Here is a 17,965-nt window from a genome sequence, read left to right on the forward strand (position 1 = left end):
ACACAAAAAAGTTCTAATTAAAAAAAAATTTCTTTAGTATGATACAGAAATTTATCTATGAAAAATTATTCGCAAATAATATTAACAACAACGTAATCAGCAAAATTTGTAAATTAATGATCAATAAATTAAGAGAGACTAAGCAAGATTAAACGCTTTTTTTCGAAACCTCAACATTGGAGGAACAAAAGTAGTCTAGTGTTTCTCTAATATATTGATGCCCTTTTTGTACAAGGATTTGTTACGGCACTCAAACCACTATTCAGTTTCCACAATGATTTCGTCATGAGATACAAATCTTTTTCTGGAGTATTATTAGGAAGGAAGAAGGAATGAAAATGGGCTGTGGAGGGGAGAAGAAAAAAGGGAGAATAATTTGAACTTCGAATTTTCGATTTTTTTTTTTTTTGCTCTACTGTGACTAAGGCTCTTCAAGCCTAAACTTTTACGCAAAATAGTGAATATACAGTGATTCAACCTCATTTTTCGATTATTGAGAGTAACGTTAAGGTTTTGTTTAACGTTTTCTGTAGTAATCACCTTTTTGAGATGTCTATTGCCTTCAGCATTATCAATGTTCACACGATTTTGTTTAATATTACCAATTACCTAGAAATTTATGTTTTCGATGGAGAATGTGCTTCAAGGCAATACTAATTTTGGACGGTATTTTTACTCATCATCGGAATTCAATCATTGGAGCTCGTAAAGAAATAATCATAATGTCAGGAAATTTTAACAGGAGTAATAGAGTATAATGCAATGGTAGAAAAGACAAGTTTTTAAAAATGCAAGAAAACTATTCAAGGAAGAAGTATGCAGAAAATGGAAGAAAAAATAATTGCAATATATTTTTTTAAGCAAGTTTGTAGAAAACAAGCAAAGGTAGTTTAATAAACAAAGTAATTTTTTTTATTATTAATTCGTTTACTAACAAAAAATTGCCTTAGATTGCTGCATAAAGGATTGCTAAGACATTAGAATACGGATAAGAATTATTATTATATTAAATTAATATATTAATAATTTATCTTCAATTTGCTATCGTTTTTAACGCTATGTTGTTTTTTGTACATCTTATCTCATGATTTTCATTTGGACGCAAACTTGCAATATTGCAGACCGTTCTCTTCACTTTTTGTTCAGAATACTAAATTTCATGCAAAGAAGATACAGAAGCGATGGCAGGAAAACGCAAACATAAACTTTACGACAGTTGAGCGTTAACAATGCCAGAATTGGATCGTAAGTGTAGTAGTTTATGTAGAGAAATATAATCAAGGAAGAAAGCTGAATATAGTGAGTGTCCGAGGACAGTGAAAACGAATCCGAGGAAAGAGATCGCGTTACGTAACGACTGGTGACGTTGGTCATATCATTAGATGAGTAAATACGCAAGTGTGGCTAATTTGACCTAGAAGCAAATTTTATGCTTTTGACAATCGGATGAACAGAACAAAAAAATGCTCAGGCAACATAGTGAGATTTGAATATAAACTAAAAATACACAACAAAGCTAAAGCGTGGACAGTACGCAAAGAAGAATGTAAACTTACTTGTAAAAGTATTTTGCACGGAAACCTAAATCAATAGTAATCAATAATAAAGTTGAGATAATGATTTAAAGAATTCCCGAATTATAACAAAAGAAATGTAAACATATATTTTTGTTTTTGCATGATTGCTGAATACTGAGTAATTTCATGCTTCATGCTATTTAGGCAAACAAATAAAAAATTTATTTGTGAATTATAGATAGAAAAGAAAAACTCTCTATCGTCGTCGTTGCTCTTTTTTGCCTCTTTGTTCACATATTAAACACTCGACAGATGATTCCGTTTGCATGCTAGCTTCTTAGCAATAGTGCATTTGTTATAAAAACAATTTTGCCAGCAATAAATTTCTAGTTTTTATGGAAAAACAAAAAAAAAAAAAAAAAAAAAATAGAAAAAGAAAAAGAAACATAAAGTTTTCATAAAACTTTTTTGACCTTTCCGCATGTGTTGCTTGCTTTCCTTCCTCTCTGCATACATACGTATGTAATGAATTGGAAAAGCATTGCTAATACAATTGTTATTTTATGATCTTTTATTGATACTTCTTTATTGCCTCCCATTTCATCTAACTTTTTATGAAAATTGCTGCTTGAACAAACTTTTCCCCTAAGAATAAGAAAATACTTGAATGAATATGAATTTTACACATGTGTATGTAAGAATAGGTGCGAATTGAGGAGTGCTCTCCTTCTAGGTATTATGTTTTCTTGCACGCAATTATCAATTGTTTGCTACTGTCTTAACATTTCAAACATGATTATTTTCCTTGTAAGAAATAATACCAATTGCAATAAATTTACTTTAAAAACAAAAGTTTCCCTCCCTCTCTATGCCTTTTCTTCAATTTTCTTGTTTTTCCTTTTCTTTTTTTTTCGCTTTCAATTGATTTTGAAAGGCTGCATTCGCGTGGAAGTTGTAATTTACAAACAATTGTTGATATCTCTAAGAGGCCTTACATTATTCTCGTATTACATTGAGTGTGAAGTTATACAGAGAGCTAAGTACAATAAGACTGTGGATAGATCCATTCACGTTAAATAAGAGTTTGGGGATGCTATATGATTGCAGGCGAAAGCAAAGATCCACTGACTCACTTGCCTCAATGCCACTTGCATCCCATCATACTTATCGCATGCGATAATCTTTCAAATAATACTTTTCTACGCTATTTGGTAATATTTTGCAATTAGTAGTGTATATCGAAAACCACATTTGAAAATATTTACCTTAAGTATAAAGCTCGGAAAGTAACTTTACATCATTCGCAAATATTTGCAAATTAGAAGCTGGCACGCATTCATTAATAAATAAATGAAAAACTAGCGGACTCAAGTGACTCACATGCAGTAACCCAGATGTGAATTATATAGACCGTGATGTACAAGAAGTGAACAACACGCGTTGTATACCGCTAGTCACAAAAGACTTAAGCCAAGCAACTAAATTAGTAGGGAACCGTTGCGGTAAAATAAAAAGAACTTATGATCATCCCTGTGAAAAGCTCTGTGTCAACAACATCGGCTCGTTTACTCACAGAGAATCCTCTATAAGATACCAGCTGGCTGAGAGGATGATAAAGTAAACCCCTATGGCGGCCACAGTCTGTTCTGCTAAAATATTTTCAAACGGCTTAAGTAGGACACAAAGTTTAGCAATTCCTTTATAATTTTTGACATGGTTTCTGGCACCGTTTTTGTGCAAGAGAATTAAAAAGAGCTCTCAGGAAAGTGTCTTTTTCTAAGACAAGAGTTGAACAAGAGAGTAAAAACAATGTCTGAACTATTAGTACGACAAGTAAATTGAAATTACAAAAAAAGGGGCAAGCGCGACTTTCCGTTTACGTGCGTCCCCTTCACTATTCCAGAACAGAGATGCCTTACTCATGATACTGCCAAAATGATTATTTGCGTAATTGGAATTTCAAGAGTAGTGTTCTTCAAGATATATTTGAATAATTTCGAACCGACATTGCGTTTTTATGGTTTATTTTGAGTAATTTTGGTCGTGCAGTGATGTAGTTTCTAATGTTGGAGCTTATCAATCTTAACATTTTTGTCAACATTAAGTTTTTTGGATCTGAAATTATTGATTGCTTGCGAGAATTACAATTTTTTTTATATGCCCGGACGTGATATCTTACCATCTTCTGCATTCTTAAAAAAATGAAATTTGGTAGATTTCTCATTAAAAGAACTCTGAGAATTTTTAAATTTGTCTCTTTCTTAGCTGCGAATATTCTGCGCATTACGAAATTAAATATTGCCGAAATTCTTTAAAAGACTATTTACGTGGGTATCAGTTTGACTGATTGATTGGTGGTAAATCAAGTGTCACGGATTTTTTGGAATTCTCTTGTCAAGTGTTCACTGCTTTCATATGTGGAAAAAAAGCTGAAGCTATTTTTACTGATCTTACACACCCATATTTGACAAGTATGTCATTCCTTCTTTATGTACGGATTATGTAAAATAGGCTTTTTATCTACTCTTTTGAAAAGGCTCCCTTCAGACTCTTTTAAAAAGTTTTTGTTAATTCCACCCTTCTTAGAGATTGCAATGTAAGATCTAGAGAGCCTTAGTGTGATCATTTGGCTTCTTGCCATTCGTAGATGATCTTCTCTCAGTGGTTGTTCATTCCTGCATACTTGTGCGTCTTGATAGCCCGAAGTTATTTCTTATCCTTGAAGAATATTAGGCGTTTGTGATCTCTTTAATTTCGTTTGTTGTCTTGGCTAAAATAGTGCGATAAGGGTCGTAAGTCTTTAAACACACTCAAGTGTAAGCCAATGCTCTAGAGTGAGTGTGATATATCTGCGATCGATTAAGCCTGTTATTGAACCCATCCCAATTATGTGATCTCCAAACTATAGATGCTATATGCAGATATTGAAAATACATTACAAGGCATAAGGGAGCAAGGGACTCTTTTAAGTTGACTTATGCTCTCTTAAGAGAAGATGGCTGGCTCGGGATGTCAGATTTTTGATTAAAGTTTGTTTAGAATGGCGATGTCTGTGTAACATCTTATCGTTCTTGCTAAGTGTAGGAAGCCTAGAAATTTCCCTCTTTTGCATTTGTCTAAGTACAAGGCCAAGTATGATTTTTTATTTTTCTTCCTGTCGATGTCAGTGCAACAGTTTTATTTACAACACATTTTCTCTTTAAGGTAACTGCCAATTCACAAGCTAAGCTCCTTAATTTACTTTATTCGTATTTTTCCGTTACTTTTACTTCAGCATTACTCTTAGCATTAAGGCTTTTCTTTAGTTTTTTGACACAGCCCTCATGTGCTTTTTAAGTTAGTTTATGTTAAGTTTTATGTATAAAATAGTTGCAGCTGCTAGCAGCTTTCATGCAAGTGAAATGAAACCCAATTTGAATTTATTACAAGCAGAATGAATAGATATACAGTGTAACATTCTTTTAGGTAGAAGCACGTTTAACTTTTGAATTGGGGTCAGTTCGGCTCATATATCTCATATATGTGAGTACAGTTTATAGGTAGGATACCTTTTAAAATCAAAGTGCATATGATTTCTGCATTATTTTTTCGTCGAATATTCCTTATTGCACATCATGTTCTAGTTTTGCTTATCACATTGGCAACTCTCTCTCTTTGACGCATGTCCTTTGCTTTTTATACCAGTAACTTGAGAATAATAGTTAAATTATCAGGAAAGTATTGACAGTTGTTGAAAATTACTGCAGCACGATATATGTGTAAAGAAGAGAATTCATAAATATAAATAATAATAATAATTGAAAAATCTACAATCAACTCAAAAACCAAATTGTCCTGCAGTCGAAGAAAAAAAGAAAAGCAAAAGCAAAAGCAAAAGCCCTAAAAATCCTAACACATTAACTGTGATTTCAAAAAACTAACTAAAAATCCTACGAAAATAGGTTTTTTAAATATATATCTTCCATAAGTTGTGAATTTTAACTAGTTTCTTTAAGAGCGACAAAACACTTTCACTTTAAAAGGCATAAAGTAAAAACAAAAAAAATAAAAAATAAACAAAAAAATTCTTAATTACTTTATTAAATAAATTTTAGTATGTTAATAAAAAGAATTTAGTTTGTTGTGTCTGATAGCTGCTTCAAATTGTTAATATTGATTTTTCTTGAAATTGACAAAAGGCAACAACATCCTTGTTTATGCTCTTGACTCTCTTGCATACTCAATTCAACCGGCAGCACTCTCTGTTTATGTTTACCTGTGAAAATGTAAACAATTGTTGCCTACACTTGCTTATGGTAAGTGGTCGTTGAAGTAAATAATAAAATGTGCATAATATATGTATGTATATGTATTCAAAACATTTTCTTTTTTTTCCTTTTTTTTTTTGTTTCTTTAGAATTCCTGAGAAGTCGCATTTTGCAATTATGAAATACAATAAACTACAACATAATCATTCACATCATCATCATCATCATCATCACCATCTACATTATAACAGTGGTAATGGCGCTGCTAATGCAAGTCGTTCAGGTTTAACGTCATTGACGGCCTCCAAACGCAACAAAAAGCATAACTGGGGCACTCGTGAGCGTTCAGGAATGAGTTTTTTAATTGTTATCGCTTTCTTTGCTGTGTTCGGCTTAATCATATTAACAGAGGTGAGAATTTTATAAGAAAAAAAAAAAAAAAAAAAAAAAAAAAGAACTCACTTACGAATTAAAATAAAAATGGCAACCGGAAAACTTGTCAACTAACCTAGCAATTAACTTAGCAACTAACTGAGCAAGAAATAATTTTTACAATAACAAAATAATTCGGTTGTTGACATTACTTTTGTAACATTTAGAAATTTACATACTTTTGAGATCAATTTACTATATATATGTAGATTTCTGATCAGCTTGGGAATTTGACTCCGTATCTCTGCTGTTCAAATATTTTATTGGTCAACAATAGCAGAAAAAGCTTGATCCGAACGGGATTCTTAAGAATAGTATTGATCGACCTGGAAATAAACCCAAAAAATTTCCAATGTTATCATATCCTTTGACTTGTCAGTAAGAAAGACGGTGTAACAAAGAAATATATGCCGATCTTTCGTCTATTTTCTTAGTAGACGAATATCCAAAATTCGTAGTTATGCGTATGTAATTTTTATTTATTAATGATGAAACGTTTCAGATATTTATGATCGATGAACGAGCTCATGGTGGTATGATTTTACGTGGCGGTGGTGGTTATGGTAATCGTATGGGCGACTCTATGCCCGATTATGATAATGTTAAGGTATATTCAATTAAATAATTAATATGAACGCATAATTATTAAATGAAATTTTATTTAGGATGATTATGATCTAATCGATGCCAGCTTACTAAATGATAATAAGTTAGGTTATGTACAACTTCAAGACAATAAATTTAAAATTCAAGGTATGCCTAAAATATGAAATTTCTTTTTCGAAAAATAAGCATAAAGCCAGCCTTTTACTTTTTCATTTCAATGCATTTACTTGATGAATTCTATTTGATGAATTCGTAATACGTTAGATGCCGAAAGCAATGATGCTGGCGGTGGCATTGGTGGGCGTTTGGCGGGAGTATTGTTGAATTCAGCTGCGGTGGGCAATGCATATGCTGGCGCCGGTTTGGGTGGTGGCACTGGCTTAGGTGGTAATGGTCCTTTAATACCTTGGGGCAAAATGTTACCAAGTAAAGTAGAAGAGACACTGCCACGTTATCCATTTGGCATGTTGCCAACCGATGGCTCTTGGCAAATAGTTAATGGTACACGTTTTAAATTTTTTGTTTTCTCTGCTTATTACGACCGTCGAGATGATGCAAAACTGATACGTGTGGTGGGGGCGACGAAGACTAGAGGACCAGAACGTGTATGGTGCAGGTTGTGGTACATACCAACGCGTAGTAGAAATAATTCAACCGCAACAAATCACAAAACCGATGACGAGTTGTTGAAACATAGAAACTTGTATAAATCCGTAACAGTGATGGCAAGGGTGAAGGTAACTAATGGTAAAGGTTTACTTTAGTTTAGCAACATAATTGAAAATCATTTTTTTGTTTTTTTTGTTTTTCTTTTTGTTCATTTTTTCAGGCCATCAGAGAAAATTGGAATCTTAAATATAGTGCATGCTTTATCTTGTGTCCAGTGCGTACACCCGATTATGATGTTCCGCAACATATCAGTATAGTAGCGCGTTTAAGAGCCCCACCTGGTAATTTATTGCAATTACGTAATACCGATTTTGATCCAGACTTCAAGAAATTTAATAACAAATCGAAGCGAAATAAAACGGAATCAAAATCAAATCTGAATTCGCCCACAACAACTTTAGATCTAACAAAATTTGCGCCCGAGGACCATATACCTGAAAAATTGGCTATTTGTGTAAAGCCGTTTCATTTTGATTATGATCAGGCTCTATACCTGATAGAATACTTAGAATTTTACGCTTTATTGGGCGTGTCGCATTTTACATTTTATAATCACACTATTGGACCCCAAGCCGATTGTGTACTACAGCACTACGTTACAGGCGATGTACCAGATAAATCAACAGCCTCCGATGTAGAAGCGAACGTCAGTCAAATTCACATACCAAAATTTGAAGGTAAGCAGTTATTGAAAATTTTGCACTAGTGACTATTTCTGAATCGCTAAATACTTCAGATAGCCCTCTCACAGGAGCATTGGCAACGCAATTTACGGCTACTGAAACTACCTCAGTGCCGGTAAGGAAACTGAGCAGCCTCAATTATATGAAGCCGTCTATACAGATTTTGCCTTGGAATTTACGTATGCGATCGCAAAAAGAAATACGCACCGAGGGCTTGTTTGCCGCCTTAAACGATTGCTTGTATCGGAGCATGTACCGTTATAAATATTTAGCTTTAGTAGATTTGGATGAATTTATTGTACCTCGATATAACGATACGCTGATTGAATTGATCAAGTTAGTTTGATGGCAAAATTTAAAAAACAAAAATTTATTAAGATTTTTGAAGTTCTTTATCCTACCGCTTTCGCAATCGGAACGCTGGAGCGTATTCATTTCAAAATGCTTTCTTCTATCTGCAATTTGCCGATGATCCTCTAGTCAGCCATTTCACAAGTGCGGTACCAAGTGAATTAGCCAAACTAAGGGCATCTCTGGTTACACAAAGAAAGACAAGACGGTAATCAAAAGCTTTGCATGATTAGGAATTCGAGATTTTAATATGTTTTTGTCTACCTCTAGGCGCTACAAGCTGCATCCTCAGAAACAACGTTCAAAATATATTTGCAAGCCCGAGGCTGTCGTAGAGGCGGGTAATCATTTTGTTTGGGAATTTATACCAGGAAGAGGTTCCCTTAACGTCCCTCCTACCGAAGCCATATTGCAGCATTATCGGGTAAGAAAAGTGACCAATTATCTCACAGTCCATATTAAGCTTGTGAATGAATGTATGATGCGACAGTCAGGAGGATTTACGAAAAAAATTTAAGCTTTCATTATATCTATCGATGAACGACTTAAGCTTGTAAGTCCATATTTCCGTTCGGCTGGTGTCTACCGATGTATTCTATTGGTTGATGGGAGAGATGAGAGTTTGATGGATTCACGTAGAATGATGTGTTTTGTCAGAAGAATGATTCTTACTCAAATCGAATCAGCAATTGAGCGTTTTTACGCTTACTCTTGCTTTATCTTGCAAAAGATGTTACTTTAACAAAAAAAAAAACACATTTTTCAATATGACTCGATAAAACTCGTTTGGGTTCCGTGGATCTATTTTTTGTTCTGATAAAAATGATCCCTTTATATGGAAATAATATATAATTTGACGATTAATGAAGAGATATATGGCACGAAGTAGTCCAGTGTAGGCTATTTAACGTTCGACATCAGCTGATTGCTTACTTGTTTTTAATTTATATTGTTTTGTTAATTTTGAAGGTTTGCGAATTTGGTGGCAATGACTGTATTAAAGCACCATCGGTATTAGATCGCACTGCCACAAAATATGTCAATCGTTTAGTGGAACGTGTGTTTTCGGCCTATAAACACTTGAAAGGTAAATGTAAGCTGCCAGATTTACCACCGTTGCCAAAAGTTTCCCAACCGCCACCGGAAATGAAACCAATTATACGTAAATTATCTGATAAATCAAGAACAATCAATGTCGAACATACGCCTAAAAGTTCGCTAGCAAAACATGATCATGTTCCCGAATTAAAGAAAAACAACGAAATTCAAAGGAAAACAACAACACCAGCAATATCAAAAAATAAATTAAAAACAACGAGTGCATCAAATTTGGAAGCGAAAAATGCTACAATACATAAAAAGGAAAAATTAATTATCAATCAAACAACGACTCAAACAACGGAAACAACGGAGACCAGATATGGTACAATAACAGCTACTGGTACTAAAACAACAGTAGCATCTCTAACAACAACGAAAAATCTTTCGCCAGGTGCAGATGCGATGAAAAATTATGCTGCCAATAAAAAGAAACGTAAAGTTGTAGTATTTTTCGTCGATGATCAGGGTAATCCAAGAGCAAGATTGGAATATCACTGAGGCACAACTTGCAACGCTCACATAACATATCACGCGGAAATAAACAAAGTGATGCGAACAAATTTGATAACAAAAAAAAAGAAAAAAGAAGAAAATTCTCATTTTTCTCTGTCCAGAAACGCTACGAATCCTCACCCACAACGCACTCATGCTACTGTACATGTTACTCGATTTTACTTCTAGGTCACGTTTAGATATATAAGTGCAGAAAAAATTGCTGAAATTATTTTTTAAGAATTTCTTATTACTTATTACTTTTAACTTGAGTTAAGAAAGAAAACAAACTCTTTACTAAAACGATTTTGTTTACAACAAAAAAAAAAAGTTTTATTTTTCGGTAATCATATGTAAATATGTTGATTGTATATTGATAAATTTGCTTGCTTTGTTGATTAGTTGCCAGTAAATATGTATGTATGTAATAGTATGTATGTATGTATGTATGTATGTATGTATTAATATGTTTATAAAAAATTTCAATATATATGAAATAAATGTCTAAAAAACTCTCTTGAACTCAAGCGCCTTTAAAAGATTTGATTATCAAAATATTGAAAACGTTACTTAACCAGTTGAGAAACTTCAAAGCTTAAAGCAGGATTGCAAAGCGGATATTATGATTGCAGTTACTCATATAGAATGAAAGCACAAGTAAAAGCTCTTTGTACGAGCTTTTAGATATGTCACTTATAACTTAACGAAAAAGTGTTATACCCTATAAAAAAGTTATTATAAAGTTGTTTCCTATTGCACGAAAATAGAGAAGAGTGTTTGCTGTACATGTTAGCGACAAAATTACGTTAAACGTCAAATTTTTTCAAATAGTTATCAGTAATTTTCTGCAATAAAATTCGTGTGCGTTACATACAAATTTATTATCATTTTATAAACTATTTATGGGCGCATTATAAATGGTTTTCTTCTTGAAATTGTTCCTCGTTTTGACCTCTCATTTCCTTCGATTAGGATGGTGGGTGCTAGTTTAACTAAGTTCCAACACAGAGGTAAGTAATGCTAAACTATTTCCAAGCGAAATAAAAAATTTTCAGCTGAAATCCGGCAAGGGCGGCCACATGAAGCTTTGGATGAGGCTATCTAGACTAGTTTCTGTTTTCCATTTTGCTCTTCTTCTGATGTGGCTAACTGACACCGCTAAACGATCTAACTCTAAAGACTAAAAAGACAAAAGGCTGACAGAGGAGTTGAAAATCAATTTCAGAAACTTCACTTAGAACCTTCGCTTGCCTTAATTTTTAATATTTCTTACATTGATTGCATTTCCACCAGCCATGCAGACATATATAGTCATACGTACCGCTAGTGAAAAATATCATTCCTTAGATAATTAAAGAAAAGGATTGAGTTGAAAGCAATTGGGTTTTGAAAATGAGCAAGAATTTTGAAAAAAATTCGCTATATTTCACAATATCACTTCGACCAAGACAATAACACTTTGCCCAGTGGTACAAACAACACTCGTGGTGTGTATGGTAAAGATAACTTATCAAAATTAGCATCATGTTACGTTTTTGGCTCTTCTATCTATGGAAATTTCGATGTAAATGACGCGCTGTCTTCGTGTAAATCGGGTAAATCGATCGTCGATGGATTTCCTTAAAGAATTGAAGATGACCAGAATATTTCATCTTGTAACATTGCTTCGAAATTGGAGGTTGATGGAAAACTTTTGTAAACCATTTGCGTAAGCAGCTCGAATCAATTATGAAAAGCTTAATAGATCGAAAATTCATTTGCGAAGCGCTGCTGAAATAAAACGAAACGGAACCATTTTTGAAGAATTTGATAATGTGAGATGAAAAATGGATATAAAGGACCACAATGTGCGAAAACAATTGAAGATGAATCAAGTTGTACATGCGATGGAAAGGCCCCGAATAACGCTTTGTGTTCGCTACGAAGGGAATGGAATGAGCTACCCTAACTAAATGCATGATTTCCCTTTGAGTTATCAACAGAATAGTTGAGGTGAACCATCAAAAATTTATCACAAAAATGTCATTCTCTACCACGATGTGGCTGGACCATATACATTTTTAATGGTAAATGTTTAGACTGCTTGAGTGGGAAGCGTGTACTATATTCACCGTATTGCCCGAACAATTTCTCCTATACCCCTACTATTTACTTCGTGCGTTATATGCAGATTGTGTAAAATCTTTAGCAAATAAAACCGCTTTCTGTCCAAAATTTCCAGAAATTCCATAGCGAAGGCATAGTGAATGATTCAACAAGAAAATTTGTTAAAAAAAAAAATCGCCGACCACAGTGAGGAAAAAATTAGTGGTGGTGTGCTCTTCAACACGGCCAAGATTCCGTTTTACTTAAGATTATATTGTTGTTTTTTGGACCCTACTCGGATATTGTCCTATCTTTGTTCCAATGTCCAATTACTTATATTTATTATCCATTTCCGTTAAACTACGTCATAAATTTATTTGCATTTCTTTAATTTTACAAACTCAGTATTATCATTACATGTGACTTATATCTTTTGCTATGCTAATCACAATTTTTAAAAGCACAATTTAATTGATTTTATCGCTAAAAGTCTTTGCACATATAATTTACGGTATGCCAAGGTAACATCCCATACGTGCACATATAATCGGAAAATATAATATAATGATTGGTTCGGGTTCGGCACATTATCAAATCATTAAGACGACGTTTTAAAATTTTCCCGATATGATCGGCAAGAAGGTTGCGCTCTTTTAAGAGATTTTGAATTTTAAATGTGTGTCGCTGCTGATATAAATCGCGGCAAATTTGTGCTAGCAGGGGACGACTATCTCCTGCTTGGATTTCATAAATCTGCAAGAGACAACGAATATCATTTGATATTGAATACACTAACCTATTAAAAGAAGGAGAGGTGAAAGGGTTAATCTGCGACCTTTTGCAAAACTTGCTCTCTGTTGTCTGTATTAGTGCGATAAGGCTTTAAAAGTGTAATAAATAAATAGATATGTGTACGTAGTTGGCAGAGATAAAAAGTTATTGAATCAGTCAGTGATTGATATCAGTGTTCAATAATTGAGAGTAAATGTAAGACAGATGTAGCAACAACTAAGTGTAGTTAGAGAGGAAAGACAGAAAGTTAATTTTCCGCATCAAAACGGATGTTTGGTTTTTTCCAAACAAATTTTCTTCGCTCCCTTTTAAACTTCAGAACAGCTTAATACGAAAGACGTCTGCTCTATTCCGATAAAGTTATCCACGTAGGATGGCTATGAGATTTGCAACCGAACCAAACAGTGATACTTAACTTATATTTACCCCATTTGTCGTACCAAGATAAAGGATGATATAAGCTCGTGTAAACATTAGACTTTAGAGTGGTTTTTGTATCTTTAGTGTATTATTCTAATGCTATTTACTAGTTATCCTTTGGTTATATATTCTTTACCATAATTGGCTTTATTATCTTTAAACTCTTGCGGCTACAGTTATTGATGTTGTTGGTGATGTTGTTGTTATTGTTTCTTCTTCTTCTTATTTTTTTTTTGTTTTCCACATTCATACGCAAAGTTCTGTGTTCGTATATTTTATATGTGTATGTGTATGTTGAAGCTCTCCTTTGAATTTTATATGAGGAAAGCTAGTTTCGTAAATTTCTAAGTAGTTGATAAAACATAAAAAGTGTCCATTGTTGTCCATAGTTGGGATGCACCTTAAATGAAGAAAGAAGATTTCCCGCTTTACACGAAGGCTATATTCTCAAAAAATTCGTGTAAAAAAAACATGATAAAATTTGTGTAAAAAAATCGTTTAAAAATACAAGTAAAAAACGGTAAATGAAAAATAGTAGTTGATACTAGACTTGAAAAAGCGACTGAAAAGTACTATAAACTATATTAAGAAGTTCGTGTTAGAGTTCAATTAAGAATTTATTTCGTGCTTCCACATTTTATTTTATTAAAAATATTGTAGAAAAATAAATTATGCTTTAAAAAATCAAAGTAAATTGTGCAAAAAATATTTTACGTCTTTACTCTATGCATAATTCGAGGAACGCCATCCATTTACGCATATAATCGAATTGTGAAAAACATGACGCGAGGTTACAATGTATATTTGCGAGGAGTGAGAATGCAAAAATTCATAGAAACTTTAGAAAGAAAAAAATAACATCAGAATAATTCATTAAACGAAATTCATAAATAAAATTTATAGAATATTGAAAATCGTGTTAAAACAAAGCAATTCGTGTAAAAAGAAAATTTTTTCTTTTCAAGTCGTGTTAAATTAAATTTCGTGTAAAAATAGTTTTAGATGAACCTGCAAAATAAGTTGTATGTATGTACACCTGTTTTGTGATATTTTTGTGAGTTGAAGTAAATTTTTTTTGTGCTAAAAGTTTCTAAGATCAAAAAAAAAATCGTGAATTTTTATTTAATGTAAGTTTTTATTTATTAAGGAAGATATTCTTTGATCCTCAACCCTCAATAAATGCAGTTTCTAATAAGATAAACTTACTGTATCTAAGCCTTATTAGCCTACTGTATACTCTGGCATTGTGAACGTTTATCAATCATAAGAGAGCATTATGTGTTTTCTTACGACTTTTTTTGTGGTTTTACATGGACTTTGGTATTGCGTAGCATTCACGCCGACATCAATTTTGTTGTAAACGAGAGTGCTAAGTAGCAAAGCTTTGCGACTTTGTTGACCTTTTTGTAGTTCTGTTCAAACTATGTTTGCAAAATGTTAAAGGAAGCATGAAATAGACATGAAAGCAACGCAGCGCAACTAGTATGAAGAGCTTACGAACAGATTCAATTTAATCAATCTGACATTGTGATAATAAGGAAATTAGACAATTAAGGCATCATCAAGAACAGGTCTGGCGAAGTTTGTCAATAATCTTTGCGGAGCGCGTTTCAGTAAACGCAACTTCTTCTGTCTTGCTTTTAAAAGTGCAGGTGAGAGCCAATTTGCGCTCACATATGCGGGCAAAGCCTTCAAAAGCAAAAGATTATTAACTCGTTAACAGTAACACATAAAATATGATAAACACAAACTACAAGATTCAATGCGTTATGTATCGTATATGAATGACTTAGCAGAAAAATTAGGAAAAATATTTGAAAAATTTATTTATTTAATCTAAAACTTAATAGCTATTGAATGTAAAAAGAACAACATAATTACATTTATTATCGTTATTTACTGATTACTTTGAAAAAGTTGTTTTGAAAAAATATTTTTTGTAAGAAGTTCCTTGTCACGTTCCTTGTAAATGTATAAGTTAAACATTCATGAAACTATTTTTGTTATCATTGCGTTTCACTGCAAATTGTTTCTTACGGAATTTTCTAAAATAAAATGATATAAATTCTTAACACTACAAGTATTTGGCCTTTGAATTGGAATTTATTGGCTGAGGCCAAAGATCATGCTATGCTAACCAGAAATATTTAAGGAAACTTTTTCGAATTTATTGAATATCATTGAAAATGAAAAGACATTTATAAGAAAAATAATTGCAAAAATTTGGCTTTCCTATTGAAAAGTTAACACACATATATACACACAAACACGCACATGCATTCATAGTTAGACGCGTGCGTGAAAGGGATAAAATGATGAAAGCAATGATTTTCACATAAAATCAATAGCGTTTGAAAAATGATATTTTATCTATAAAATGGGAGGACAAAGGCTATTCCATCGTGAACACATTATCCAATTTTTAAAATATTTAAGAAAACTTGAATGTAATGGTTTTAGTGACATAGCAGCTGTAAGATTGCAAGTATTAGCAAAAAAAAGGACGAGAAATGCAAACTATGTCAGTTTACTTAAATCCAATAAACTTCTTTTCATGTCATTCTTTCCTCCTTTGGGTAAAGGAAAAAAAAAAAGAGCAACTGGCAGCAACAAAATACGACCGACCTTATTTAATAGGAAAGAAAATTCTTGGACGTAAAATCTTTCATTTAAAAGATATTTAAAGAAAAATTCCTTCTTGCAAGGCTGCTAAGTGTACAGTAAGGTGGAAGAAAGAAAAAAACACAAAATGAAGACAATAACAAAACCTCTGAACTGCAATACGCCACAGATTTTTGTTGAGTATAAACATCTTTTTTAAATAATTAAACTAATTCAACTGATATTTATTTAAATGCCTAGCAAGACGAGCGGAAAATACATTCGCAAGCTTAAGAATCATTAAAATTGAATGAAGGGAGATATGATGAGGGATAAGCTTAACCTTTAGCATATTTGAGGAATTTAGAGAAAGAACTCAGACAAACCTCTTTAGCACACCGTTAGGTATATTACCAAAGTCACATCTGGCGCTGGGCGTTTAAAAAAAAATCCACCACTCCCATCAATTTTTTTCATGATACCTCGTCTCTGAATATATACACATATATATTTTTTATTATGATCATTCAGGGGAAGTCCATTGATCGTGTCACGCGATGATGGTGAGAAGCAAGTGGGGAAGGTTGTATTCCCTCCTGACCAAACGTTTTGCTCTCTATTCGCATGAACAGCATGGTAGCTAAGAATAGCGATTACCAAGTCTATGTTCGTAGGCTCAATTCTTAATGTGGTGCAGTTTACTAAGGCCGCAGTTACAGTTAGCGGACTTCAATTTTTAAAAGACTTTCCATTTTTTCTTTTTTTTCTTTTTTCCAAATTACATGGGATACCAAGGAAGAGCAGTATTAAAGGCATAAATAAATTTATGCCGATGTTTCAATTAGGGGAGTGAGAATATTCGCAAAAAGATCCATTTACGGTCATTGGAATGAAAACACTGCTTACGGAAACAATAACTCATCGATTGAAATCATTATCAAGCGGATGAGGTAATGTCTAGGAAACGCTAGATTCAGTGCCATTAAAATTTTCTGGTTGATTTTTGCCATTACATCGAAAGTCGAAACGATACCATGACTTTTGGCTTATCACGAAGATTTTGCGGGTTAATTGCATCGGATGCTTTCGGTAGATTCTCTACCCTTTGTTTAAAGCAACTTATAATAGAATATATTCAGCTTATCTGCTTAGGTGGGGACGTTAGCGATTATCACTTTTATCGTCCATGTTAATAGTTCATCCTAACTAAGTCACACTTCCTACTGAACCTGTTTTATTGGCCAGAACTTGAACTTTCCGAATAATTATGTAGAGTCCACTTTAGTGGGATTAGTTGTACTGTTACGTAATGTTTGAATGAAGAAGCTGAACTTTTTCTAAGCCGTTTATACTATTTACGGCTTTCTATGGGACAATATTGAAATTTTTTGATTGCGAGCAGAGTTCTCGATAAATCGAACTTTAAGACATTTGTCACTTATGAAGTCTTAGCAAGCTAGAAAAGAAAACCCCGAAATTTCTTTTTGAAAATGGAACTCTGTACATTACTCCGATACGTAATCGCCACGTTGCAAGCGAAAACGGGAAGTTTGTTATTTGAGACAAACGTTTCGATAGACGAACCCCAGTTAAACGCATGTCGCACACATGTAGCGTTAGCAAGTTAAGGATCATAAAGATGAAATTTCATTTTGCGGTAATAGCTTTTTTTTGACAAACGGCAACGGATCTGCATATCACTTATATAGCTTGAGCGTACCTGTTTGCATACCAAGTTTTATCTCTGAGTTTATAACTGGATTTAATTCAACAATTGCTGATAATACTGATTCGTAATTTATTTTACTCTCATATCTTTTCAGCAAATAATTGCATTCTTGGCAAATATATTTTCGCGACAGTTTATTCAAAGAAAGTTCAATTTTGATGCGTTAGGAACGACGAAAGTTGATAGCAATTGCATCTGACCAAAGCATAATAGAAGTTCTGTATAACTTCTTAAAAACAA

General features: G+C 33.1%; 1 protein-coding gene across 1 annotated transcript; it reads left to right on the forward strand.

The window, feature by feature from the left end:
- Positions 1-5,493: 5,493 nt before the first annotated feature.
- Positions 5,494-10,162, forward strand: LOC119641042. The gene is made up of 10 exons (XM_038039463.1): positions 5,494-5,812; positions 5,914-6,175; positions 6,699-6,803; positions 6,862-6,949; positions 7,067-7,539; positions 7,632-8,148; positions 8,208-8,490; positions 8,543-8,713; positions 8,776-8,929; positions 9,475-10,162. The coding sequence occupies exons 2-10, from the start codon at positions 5,942-5,944 to the stop codon at positions 10,102-10,104; spliced, it is 2,655 nt and encodes an 884-aa protein (XP_037895391.1). The 5' UTR covers positions 5,494-5,812; positions 5,914-5,941; the 3' UTR covers positions 10,105-10,162.
- The last annotated feature ends 7,803 nt before the right edge of the window (positions 10,163-17,965 follow it).

The sequence above is a fragment of the Glossina fuscipes genome, unplaced genomic scaffold, assembly GCF_014805625.2.
Source record: "Glossina fuscipes isolate IAEA_lab_2018 unplaced genomic scaffold, Yale_Gfus_2 138, whole genome shotgun sequence".
In the NCBI taxonomy this organism is placed as follows: domain Eukaryota; kingdom Metazoa; phylum Arthropoda; class Insecta; order Diptera; family Glossinidae; genus Glossina; species Glossina fuscipes.